Source organism: Camelus ferus, chromosome 1 (assembly GCF_009834535.1).
Source record: "Camelus ferus isolate YT-003-E chromosome 1, BCGSAC_Cfer_1.0, whole genome shotgun sequence".
Taxonomy (NCBI): domain Eukaryota; kingdom Metazoa; phylum Chordata; class Mammalia; order Artiodactyla; family Camelidae; genus Camelus; species Camelus ferus.
In genome coordinates this window covers 58448365-58460456 of record NC_045696.1, presented here as the reverse complement: position 1 = coordinate 58460456, position 12092 = coordinate 58448365, and the positions used below count along the sequence as shown (strand labels likewise).

Here is a 12092-nt window from a genome sequence, read left to right as displayed (position 1 = left end):
TGAGTTACTGTGTGCATACCCTCCCCACCACTATTTATACACTTGCCCTGCTCCTCACTAGCTGTGGAAAACATCTTCGGAAACTTCCAGCATTGCTGGATGTTGTTCTGAAGCTTCCCATGCATTCCCAAGAGTTCTCTTGATACCGTTATGGTTTTCACTACTAGCATCAATTCCCTCTGCTCCCTGAACAAGATACTAAGGCTAGGCAATAAACACTGTAAACAGAGTTTACGACGAGGAGCCTGGCCAGGCACCGAGGAGGAGAGAGGTCTGGGCGAGGAGACGTCTTCCTTGCTGGCACCCGCCTGCCAGGGGGAACTGTGGGTCGTGAGTGGTGACTGCCTTGACCCCAGCCTCCTGGCCTGGCCTTCAGGCTGTCCTGGCTGTGTGGGCCGCGGGAGAGCCAGAGGAGGAGGGTTAGCAGCAGGAGAAGGTATCCAGCTCACTGCGTTTTACTGTCCTGATTGTGACTTGATAGGCCATTAAGTTTTACTGCCCAACTTCCTTGTTGGGTTTTTATCGGCTGTGTAAGTGCACTTAGGCTGATTGTCATGACCTGGCGCAGAGGCCGCCCGTTAGCTCCCAGACCACGCTCTTCTCTGGTTGTGGGAATGTTGGCCTCCCATCAACACCAAGCCTTCAGATTCCTCTGGATTCCATTAACTTCGGTTACACTTGTGATTTTATTACAGGCTGGCTCTGGAGACTTTCTTGGCTCCTGGAACCAGAATTTTCCAGAGGACCAGTTTAATCTGGAAAGCTCCCTAGTACCTGGGACTGTAAAAGGAATCTGGATTTTCCTACCCGCATTCCTGTTGTCTTGCCTGGACCCCAGCTCGGGGCATGCCAGGGAGGTGGGGCTCCTACAGCTGCTAGCAGAAACACTGACGCCTTGCGGGGAGGGTATAGCTCAAGTTGTAGAGTGCATGCTTAGCATGCATGAGGTTCAATCCCCAGTACCTCCTCTAAAAATGAAGAAATCTAATGACTACCCCTCCCAAGAAAAAAAAAGAAAAACTGATAATTTAACATGGTGACACCCTCCCCCAGAGACCTCAGGGCTTGCAGCTGTGTATGCAATGACTTGTACACACTCACAGGCACCCTGGGGCAGACACGCTCCGATGAATGCCTCCACCGATCACACAGCCCTCTTCTTGTGCAAAGAGGAAGTTGGGATTTTGTGTTTCTTTCTTCACATTAGTATAAAATGTAGATAACAAGCTTTTAACATTTTTTTTTCTAGGCTTCTATCCTAAGAAAATAATCTGACATGTGAACAAATCTTTATGCAGGAAAATGTTCCCTGCAGCATGATTTACAATGGGGAAATAGAGTAAACAACTCGAACCTTCAACATTATGGTGATGGTTAAGTAATTTACAGCCCCATTATATAATGGAATATTATGTGACCACAAAAAGCATGTACAAATAAGCATTTTTAATAACATAAGAAAATACAAGATAACGTTAAGAAAAAAGCACGGAAAAAAAAAACTTAATGAATAAAAGGAAATCCCTTCCTCCCACCTGGCAAAAAGATGAAAAATCCAGATGAATTAAAGAATGAAATGAAACAAACAAAAATATTATCACAGAATATAAGGCACTATTTTTATACCATAGGGATGGATTTCTCAAGCAACCCACAAATCCTAGAGGTCAGAATGGGAAAAGGTAGGCTTGCAAAGGGCTCAGTGATGAGACTGAGGCCTCTAGGACTGGGTTTTAATCCTGGCCCTACTTTTTTGGCCATGTGACCTTTGGTAAGTTTCTTGACCTCTTGGTGTCTCCCTTTCCTAACCTGTAAAATGGGGATAATCACGATATCCGCTTCACAGGATTTTGTTGTGAAGATTAAACGAGTTAATCTATGGAAATCTTCAAAGTGCTCAAACAATGCCTGGCCCACAGTAAGTGCTCAGTAAACATTCCAGCTATTAGATGACTCCAAAAATGTAATGCTTTTATACAGTGAAAGGCAGCACAGAGAAAGTTAAAGTAAGCCACAGACTAACAGAGGACATCTGGAACACAGAAAATAAAGACTAATATCCCTCAGTATAGAGCTCCAGGTCAAGAAGGAAAAGACCACCCACTAGGAGAATGGGCGCGGGGCCGGAAAAATTGGTTCACAGAAGAAATATGGAAGGCTGATTGCTGCACAGAGGGATGCTCACCTCCCTGGAGGCCAGGGAGCTGCGGACAAGTTGCCCCTTGGCCCAGTTTAGTAGGAACAGAAATGGCTGAAAGCATCCATGGCTGACGAGGATGCAGGCTCTGTCATGCACTGCCAGCTGTGCTGAGACCTTATCTATCAAAGCTCAAGCGCACTCACCCCATGGCACAATAGCTTCCCTTCCAGAAGTCAGTCATAAACATTTAGACACGTTCCCAAATACTTATGTTTACAAATCTGCATTGCATTGTTTGAACGAAGATTGCAGACAGATGTCTATCAACAGGGGAATGGTTTAAAATTAATGGCATATGTAAATTATAAAATACTATTCACAAGTTTAAAAACTGAGGTAGATTTATATGCCAATATCTACATTTATACAAAAACTTCTTCAAGACCTCCTTACTGGTGAGTGAAAAAATGCAAATCACACAAAAATGGATAGGAAATGATCCCACTTATGTTAAAAACAAAAACCAAACCCTGTTGTTTAGATAGAAATAGGGGAGGAGAATAAATCTTGGGGTGGGGGATGGGTGGGGAGGGGACTTGAATTATCTGCACTACATCCTTATGTAGCCCTTAAACTTTGCAGCACCAGTAACAAGAATGTCATCAATATTGTTCTTAAATTACTTGTGCAATTAAAAAATAAAAGTGATAGCATGAAGGAGTTTTATGGCAAGATGGTTACACAAATCTACACACGTCAGAGAAAAAAGTCAATTTAACTGTATGTTAATTTTAAAAATAAAAGTCAAAAACAAGTTAAAAGTAAAAGAAAAAGTAACTAGAAAAAGTGAAGCCAAGCGGAGAGGGTATAGCTCAGTGGTAGAGTGTGTGCCTAGTATGCATGAGGTCCTGGGTTCAATCCCCAGTACTTCCATTAAAAAAAAAATAAATTAAAAAAACCTAATTATCCCCCCCAAATATACAATGCTATATGTCAACTGTGTATCAATAAACTGGAAGGAAAAAACATTTTTAAAAATTAAAATAAAAAAAAAGAAAAAAAGAAAAAGTGAAGCCAAAAAGTGGAAAGTATTTGCTTCTGAATAATGGGATTACAGGGAGGAGGGTAGAGCTCAGTGGTAGAGTGCACACTTAACAATGCCTGAGGTCCTGGGTTCAATCCCCAGAACCTCCATCAAGGGAAAAAAGAAAAAGAAATGAATAATGAGATTATAGGGAGTTTTCTTCCTTAATCATTTTATACTTCTGTGTAACTTCTAGATTTTTCTAAAGCAATCACCTATTACTTGAGAATAAGACAGAAACAGAGTAAGAAACAGGAACTGTGGGGTTTGACAGGGACCTGCCGCCGAATGCAGAGAGGAGGCCCAGCTCCAGCAAGGCAGGCCGGGCCCGCAGCCTCCAGCACATACCTGCTGCCTGAGACTTGTGGCAAAGAAAACATCTCACCCCAGGCCTGTTGCCAAGGAGCGGACAGACTAGGGCGGAGCTGTGGGTGGGCCACTGCAGCCCTGGGCAAGGGGCGGCAGGGGTGCTCCAGTGCCCCAGCAGCTTCTTCTCAGGTCCCTGCCGGCACCCAGCATCCACGTTGGGGAGACAAGCTGCTGCTCAGGGCACCCCTCCCCGGGAGTCCCACTATGTCCCTTCTACCTCCCTCTGCAAGTGACACTCACTCAGGGGTCATTACAAGAGTACATCCTCCCCTGGCCTAAGGCAGGACTGCAGGTACATGGAGAGGGAGGAGCAGGGGGACATTATTGCAGCAAAACAGAGTGACAACGGAAGACCAGTGACAATGGACACTGACTTTTCTCATTCAGAACAATGCAGAGAAAATCAGAAGGCACCACGGGGCAGCGGCCATTGGTGTCCTACTGTCTTGCCCCCTTTGGACACCATTTCATCTTTGGCAGGATCCCACATCCACGCCAGGTCCCACACTGAAGGCCAACTGGACGGCAGAGGGGCCTGGGCTTTGTCCTTGCCCTGCTTGGTGCACCCACCCCTCCCGGAGCCCACTGCTCATCCCACACCGTCCTCCCCAGGAGGCCTGGCAAATCCTGGATTTTAGGCCAAGGGGGCAAGCCCATCAGTGAATCTCAGTTCCCCCAGCTCCCATGTGTGGAGAGCCCTGCACTTGCTGGGCCTGAGCTTATTTGTTCAATGACAACTCAGGCATCAGGAGTACAGGCTGCAGAAGAATCCGTGTGGGGCTCCTAGTGGACTCCAGCTGGGAGGGAAAGGAGACGATGAGGCAAGTGGAGGTAAGTGGCAGGAAAGCTGGAGAAGCGGGTAAAGAAGTAGGGGGCCAATGGAGGTGTCTGATAATACGCAGCAACCAGCCACCCAGGGGCCTTTCCCACCAAGAACCCAGGAGTGCGGCTCCAAAGGCACCCATGAAGGTTCCAGGCAAGTGGAACCTGGAAAGAGTAACACTGAGCCCTTCCTCTATACAGAAACAAGACTGCAAAGAGAGACTGTGGCTCTTTCTGGGAGTCCATGTCAGGAGAATGTTAGTTTTCTTCTCCACACTCTCCTATACTACCCCTTTACAAAACATGCATGCACTCCTTTTTAATTAGCAAAAAGCCATAAAGATAAATTCAGCTTTTTAGTTTGAGGCCCACTATTTCATTCTGTTGGGATCTTTTAAAATCTCAACTCAATTGTTCAATATTTTAATAGCTTCCTTTTTCCAACTCGAACCGTTGCAGATTTGAAAGTGCTTTGCTTTTTTTTTTTATAGTTTCACCCAAACTGCTGATTAAAAAAACAAGTCCCACCCTCTAGACAGAACCAGGCCAGACTCACAGTCACAGAGCACCAAGGGGACATTCCCCTCAGGATGGCCACATCCCACCTGACTTTAGATAAAGAAAGACACGCTAATTCATCAACGTCGCAATCTCATCCCAAGAAACAAACCAAGCACATCCAGCAATTCTTAGGAGAGTCTATGGTCTTGTATGTTGAGAGATCCCAACTTGTTTTCCCAGGTTTCCAAAATGGTCTGTTTCTAAACCACTCCCTGTTTGGTCTGGGATTGATACCTGTAAAGCTGTGACTTCCAGAATTCACCTTTTACGCACTTTGGAAACCTGAGCCAGCACTGCCAGTCTCTGGCCTCTTGACATTCCTTTTCTCTGGGTCCCAAAGCACCACAAAACTGGTCTCCAGATCACTGTGGGTTCTCTGAAGCACTCCAGCACGAGGCGCACAGCCAGGCAGCTAAGAGGGCGCTGCTGTCAGCTCACCCCTCTGGGCTCCGAATATTCTCTAAGCCACTGCATTCCTTTCCTTCTAAAGCCCATGCTCCTAGGGAAGAGGGGCTGTGTAGAGAGATTACTTAATGCAGAGCCACTCCCACTGGATGGAACTCTAACAGGCAATTCTTAAGAGATGTTCACCTCATGCTTTTGCCCTGATCCCTCTCACTCTGCCAGTCCAACAGAAATAAAAACCACACAAGTACTCACATGCAAAGCCACAGGGCTGGCAAACACCTCATCAGAGAATGCAGGGTCCATAACAGGCAGACACTCACCAGTAGAAGCCTCAGATGTTACCATTTGCTAAGTTTGAAATCAGAGCCCCCTCAACAGGGCTCTCCACAGAGCAGGATGGTATTCATTAATGCTTGCTAACAATGACTAATGGGGAAACCAAAAGCTGCCATCTAGTTTCGAGTTCTCATTCTCTAATTTAGCTCTCAACAACTTCATTCGTTCATTTTTTCATTCATTAAGCCCTTTCTCTATGCCCAAAGGTGACTCGGATTGGGGGTGGGAGAGGAATGAACGAGATCTTTCTGGTTCAGGAAGCAAAGAGGGTGCATTACAAGGGGAGGTTTGCAGGGAAGGTCCCTACAGCCAGGCCCCAGAGCCCAGACCCTGTAAGCATAAGCTACTATGACGGATCACTCACAACCTAAGACTACCGGGAAGAATACAGACAAAAGAATTTCCAGTTTGCAACCAGAGTTCTATAAAGAAAGGGCTTAATACACAATTATTAAATCATTCCCACCTATCTGGTACGTGCTGTTAGGACTCATCAAAGGGGATATATACTCTTCGCACTGTGATGTATAAACCACAAAGCACTGCTCAAACCACTCTGGCTCTTCCAGGAGCTGGTGGGCTCTCTCGACGCAGACCAGGAACACCGACACCTGGGGGTGAAGTTCCCAGGAGGGAACTGAAAACAGTGAGCCAGTGTGTGCCTCTACTGCTGGGGACACAGGCAGAGCGGTTGTACTCCAGATGCAGAACTCCCTGCAAGACTTGCTTCCATCAGCAGCTTGGAGACTGGCCTGGACAGCACATCTCAGCAGGGGGAGCACTGCAGGGCTGCCCGGCGGGCAGTATCAGGTACCTCCGACCACAAGGACACGTTCGCTGAGGTCCACACAGGGCTAAGTGACATGTTCCTACAGCCCTCTCTGTCACTGCCCTTAATCAGGAGGCTTTGAAATTTAGTGGGGTTTTTTAGTTTTTGTGGTCACTTTTCTATAAGTTCAGAAGAAAAGTCACAGTGAGTATTTTCCCTTGGGGTTCTCCTAAGAATTTGGCACTTATGAGAAAGACAGTATTGGGGAAATCTGCACTAGTGTCCACTTACAAACAATTCCTAATTAATCAAACCTGTGTGATACTGCCGCAGGGGAAGGGGAGGGCGGGCAGGGGTGGTGGTACAGGACTCAGAGCAGCACCACTTCTCGGTGCGGCAGTCTCCTTGTCTGCAAAATGGGGTGAATCATACTCGCTTTGTGGTACTGTGGGTAAGACAAAAGGAGATGATGCTGCGGAAAGCCACTTTGTCACCATAGGACAAAACACAACTGATAGTATAAAGATCCCTATGACTAAGACAATTAATTCACTATTCTTGTCACTGAAGATGCCGCTATGGACAGGGTGATTATGACACTGATCCATAAAGTAGTTATTTCTTGCTTTTTTTCCCCTCTTCCACAGTCTCTTACCCACCATCACTGGGCCAAAGAACTGGCAAGAAGCTACGAGAGAATAGCAACCCACACATGTGCACTCTGTCCCTGGTGCTGGGGACCTGTCTTCTTCACCCACTGGGATGGCCTGCCTTTCCCAGGAGCTGCTCCCAGCAACTCTGTGCCCTGGGGCTGTCATCTCCCTGCTCACCTTTCCAGAAACAGCCTTCTCCCTCTTGGAAACAAATTATAATCAATTTTCCATTCTCCATGGGAATGGGGAGGACACTGGTCTAGAAAATTTCTGAGCTAGAGGGCTTTCGGCCAATATTGCAAGCACATTTTATGGCATTCACTGTAGTTTCCTGCCTTGATCTACCACGGCCGCCTCAGGCTATGACACACGAGGGGAAGCAGGAAGAAGGCATTCTAGGTGCTGCAGCGTCTGAGGCTCCAGCCCTGGTCTCACTGCGCTCTCTCAGCTGCTGGCCAAGACACAGGCCCTCTTGGGGCCTCAATCTTCCCACCTGTGAATTGAGGAGTGATTGCTGTCCTAGGTAATATCGAAGGGCCCTCCCAGTCCTAACTCCTCCAATTCTGGGAAGTCTACTTGCATTTCCTGACTCATGCTGACTTTGAGGAAGCCGCTGGGGCCCTCCAGGTTGAGCTGGGGGCCACAGGGGCCTGAATGGGACTCCTGTGCTGTTCCCACAGTGATGCTGGGTGGACTATGTGCGCCGTGAGGGCGGGGCCGCATCGGGCACAGAGGAGGCAGCCGACAGGCAGATGCTCCCTGGACTTGGTCCTAGAGCGGTGACTGCCCTGTGCTGAGGGAGCCGAGGTGGTGGCGGGAGAGGCAAGGTTCCACTCACATGGGGCGTGGAACATGACGAGCACAGAGGAGTGTTCCTTCACAAACTGGCCAAAGTCTTCATCGGTCAGGTGATAAACGGAGCCGCCCTCATCTGCCCAGGGAGTCTCGGGGACCTGGGGCTGTGGCGGCTGCGGACTGGAAGACCAAAAATAGGCAGAGCTCAGAGCAAGCACCGTGGCCTGAGCAGCCCTCACCCACTCTGGCTCGGCACTGCTGCTTTGGGGGCTCACCGGGCAGGAGCAGAGGGGCCAGTGGTCAGCCCTGCCCACCTCCACCATGCCCTCGGAGCCCCAGGAGCGCTCAGCTGACATCCTATCACAAAGAGCAGCTTTCAGCTGTAGCTCTAAAGGCAGATCAGGAAACCTCGCCTCCCCCCAGGAACCTGTGGGTTTATCAGTGTCTCATGCTCTTTCAAACGTTCAGCCAACTGGCAATAGCAGTACACAGCAACAGCAAAGAGAGACCTCTCGAAAAGCTAACTGTTGTGTTGAGTGGTGCCCTGCAGGGCAAGGACTGGGGAGAGGAAATAATAGAAAGGAAAAGGTGGTGGCTGAGGAGGGAAGAGAGAGGCCAGGTATCCAAGAAAGACCAAATCTGGCCAGGGAAGGGCTGGGGGCTAGGAAGGGGATGCTGCCACCTGGTGGGTGCGAGGCGTTCACTGACCAGTGTGGGAGGAAGGTCATGATGAGGAAGAGTGGGGCCCAGGGGAAAAGGGTGGGGGCACCCTAACTACGATGGCATCCAGGATACATCACAAACCCTTCCTGGAGACCAGGAACAAAGTTACCTAGTTCTTCAGAGGCAGAGTGCCAGAGCAGAAATAGCCAGGCTTGGAGGTCAGCCCAAACATCCCTGCTCTACCACTGCGAGCTGCAAAACCTCAGGCTGGTGCCTAACCTCCCTGGAGCCTGCTTCCACTGGGACCACCGTGTGCTGATACCTATGCACCAGCTGCGGTGACAGGGGAGGCTGGCAGCTGCCCTCTCCTGCTGCAAAGTTGAGCACAAGACTGCTGGTGACACAAACTCCCTGACGATTCACCGCCATAAACACTTTTGCCAGAGCACCTTAACTGCTGCTTTGGAAAAACCCTTTAAGATGACAAATGTGAAAAGACAACTATTGTTTCCTGTCTTTGAGAGCCTACAGTAGGAAAAAGTGTAATGTTCCAGCAGCCAGGGCTGTGAATTCATGAGAGCAATGTGGTCCACTCAACAGACTCTGCCACTCTCCCATGTAGCAACACAGTGGAAGCTGACCCCCCTACCCAGGGCAGAGCCTGGGTCTGACGTCACTTTCAGAAGCCCTCTCTGGCCTCAGCCACTCTGGTCCCATGCCATGGGGGTGGCAGAAGGAGGGCAAACTACTCTCAGCCCATGCGCATCCCCTGTCAGATGGGGCTGGTGGCAAAATCAAGCTTCAGCATGAGTCACCAGGCAGACCAACAATAGGAAACCGAGGTTCTGATACTTGGACTCAAAACACCAACCCCCCTAAAACACCACCAATTCCACTTTAGGGAATTTACCTTTACACCCACACATAGGCAAAATTATGTACACTCCAAGGTATTCACTGTAGATGATTTGTCAAACCAAAGACTAGAAAAACCCAGTGCAGGTAAACCAGCCCATCCACACCAGGGGGGGCTGAGCGTGGTAAAGAGAGGCAAGGAAGTGCTCTATGCTCAATGTGGAGAGACTGCTGAGATGTACCCAACAGGCCACAATGTGCTAACTTTTGCATAAAACAGGGAGAGATAAAAAATACCGATTCACATGCACGTGTATCTGCGTAAAGAAACTAATTAAAGTTGTTACCTCTAAGGTGTAGAGAGGGGAACAGGATGGAGGAGACACGTAAAAGCAAGACTTTCCAATGTATAATTTTTAAGTATCTTTAAAAAATTATTTTAATTATGTGAATGGAATCTATTCTAAAATTAAAATCATTTTTTAAAACCCAGCAAGAATATACACGCAGACTGGAGAAGCCGTGGCGCAGCAGCAGCACAAACATATGGAAGCGTCTGAGAAACTTCTAGTTAAACATGGAGGACGCACTCCAAGACTACTAAAATAACAGCACAAGAAAAAAAATTCAAGTATGAGCTCCACAGAAGCAAAAAGAACAGGAATGAAGACAACAGCGAAGAGAGAAAAGGAGGTCAGTGCAATTTTAGAAGCTAGAAAACCAACTTAGCAAAAAAACATCTGCCTTTCTTAGAGAACAGAAAGCTGAGGTGCTGTGTGCTGGGAGGGGGGCAGGGCATAGGAACCACCTTAATATGCAAAGGCTCTGAAGGACCAAGAGGACCCCCTTGAAGCAAGGCTGTGGCCCGGGGCTGAAACAGGAGGCCCTCAGATCTCCTCTCCAGCAGCCAGGTGAGTCCCCTCTCCCACCCGTGGACAACAGGAAGCTTCCTCTCTGGACAGGACTGCAGAGCTGGGCAGAACGGTACAAGGGCACTGTTACTGAATCATGCTTTTTACCATCTCTCTCCTTCAAGACTAGGGCTCCCTCTCTCACCTCTGTACCGCCTGCACCTAATACAGAGCAGATACCCAATAAACACTTTCTGAATCAATGAGACAGTGAGAGAAGAATGGCTAAAGGAACTGGAGGAGTCTAACTTGCAGAAGAGGAGACGTGGGGACACAACAGTTGTCTTCAAACATCTCAGACTGCACCGGGAAGAGAAACTAAGATTTATTTTCTGTGGCTCCAAAAACGAGAACCAACACTAAGTAGAAGTTTCAGAGAAAGAAACGTCAGCTCGACAGAAGTAAGAAACTTCTATCTACAGCAGATGAGAGGGAAAGAGCCGAACTGGGAGTCAGAAAACCTGGCTGAGTCCTGTTTTCCTCCACGTACCAGCTCTAGAGGCTTAGGCAACAGCCTGACTAAAACAGCCACAAGACAACGTATTTGTAGGTTTTCCTTTATCTGCCTTGCAGGTACATCTAGACAGATGATGGACATGAGATACTTTGTAAATGTATAAAATACTACCCAAATATTCCTAGACATCATTCATCATCTAAATCATAAACATCGTTCAAACATGAATGGACAACCTCACAATGAGTTGAGGCCCTGTTTAAGTGGGACTGAGTGACCACATCTGTCCTAGAGGTAAAGCAACATCAAAGGGAACCACTGGGGGCAGATTCACTGACATTCCCTCCCAATCCTGCAACTCTGATTTCTCGGGCTCTCCAGGCCTGGTAAGTTCACACAAAGCAGGTCCTTGCCTGAGGCAGGTGCACGTGCTGTAAATAAGAAGATGCAACTCAAAGCATTACAAGTCAAGAACGCTTTGTGTTTGTTTTCAGTCCACCTCTGTTTAAAAATACACAGGCGGAAATGGGTAGCTCGGTCAAAATGGATTGCCACTTTTACACACTCCACCTGCCCTGCCCAACTCAGCAGCATGAAACCTGCAGAACGGAATGAGAAATGTAGCTGCCAGGAGTGCCAGGAGCACCAGGTGCACAACCACCACAACCATCACATCTACCCTAGAGCCCTGGGGCACTCCAAGACACCAACGATGCCCTGTCTGGCCCTCTCCTCAGAATCGTGTGTCAGAGGGCGGGATCTAGGCTCTTCTCTCCCAGGCTTCTGAAAGTCATCCAGAGGAGGCCGGATCCACCCTCATCCTTCTACACTGGGCCACCATGAACTGTGAGCAGCCAACAGAGAGGTCCAGGGAAGAAATGCAGGGCAGCAGGAAAGGTGGGATCACTGCTACCCACTCACCAGGATTTGGGGGAAATCTGGTGAAGACTTAAAACACCTGGAACGGGAGGAGGGTATAGCTCAGTGGTGAAGCTTAGGATGCATGAGGTCCTAGGTTCAACCCCCAGTACCTCCATATATATATACATAAATATACACACATATATATATGTATGTATGTATATATATAAATATATAAATAAAACAAAACACCTGGCATCAAGAAAAAAAATACACAGAGCTAGGCATATGTTGAGGGGAATCTAAAAGGAAATTTGCCAAAATATCACAACACATTACCTTTGGGTAGCTGGGGGGAAGGGCGCTTTTCCTTCTGTTTAAGTATTTAAGCTTCTCAATAGTAACATA

The 12092-nt window shown here is 47.9% G+C and overlaps 1 protein-coding gene and 1 non-coding gene across 3 annotated transcripts in view; one reads left to right on the top strand and one right to left on the bottom strand.

The window, feature by feature from the left end:
• Positions 1 to 12092, bottom strand: part of PDIA5 (protein disulfide isomerase family A member 5) — an 88779-nt gene that overhangs the window by 21559 nt on the left and 55128 nt on the right. For both annotated transcript variants that reach the window (XM_032480505.1, XM_032480513.1), the window contains exon 11: positions 7981 to 8117. In XM_032480505.1, the coding sequence (XP_032336396.1) occupies positions 7981 to 8117 (137 nt within the window). The remainder of the gene's footprint in view (positions 1 to 7980; positions 8118 to 12092) is intronic.
• TRNAT-AGU lies at positions 3002 to 3073 on the top strand. Its single transcript has one exon. It is a non-coding gene; the product is annotated as a tRNA-Thr (tRNA).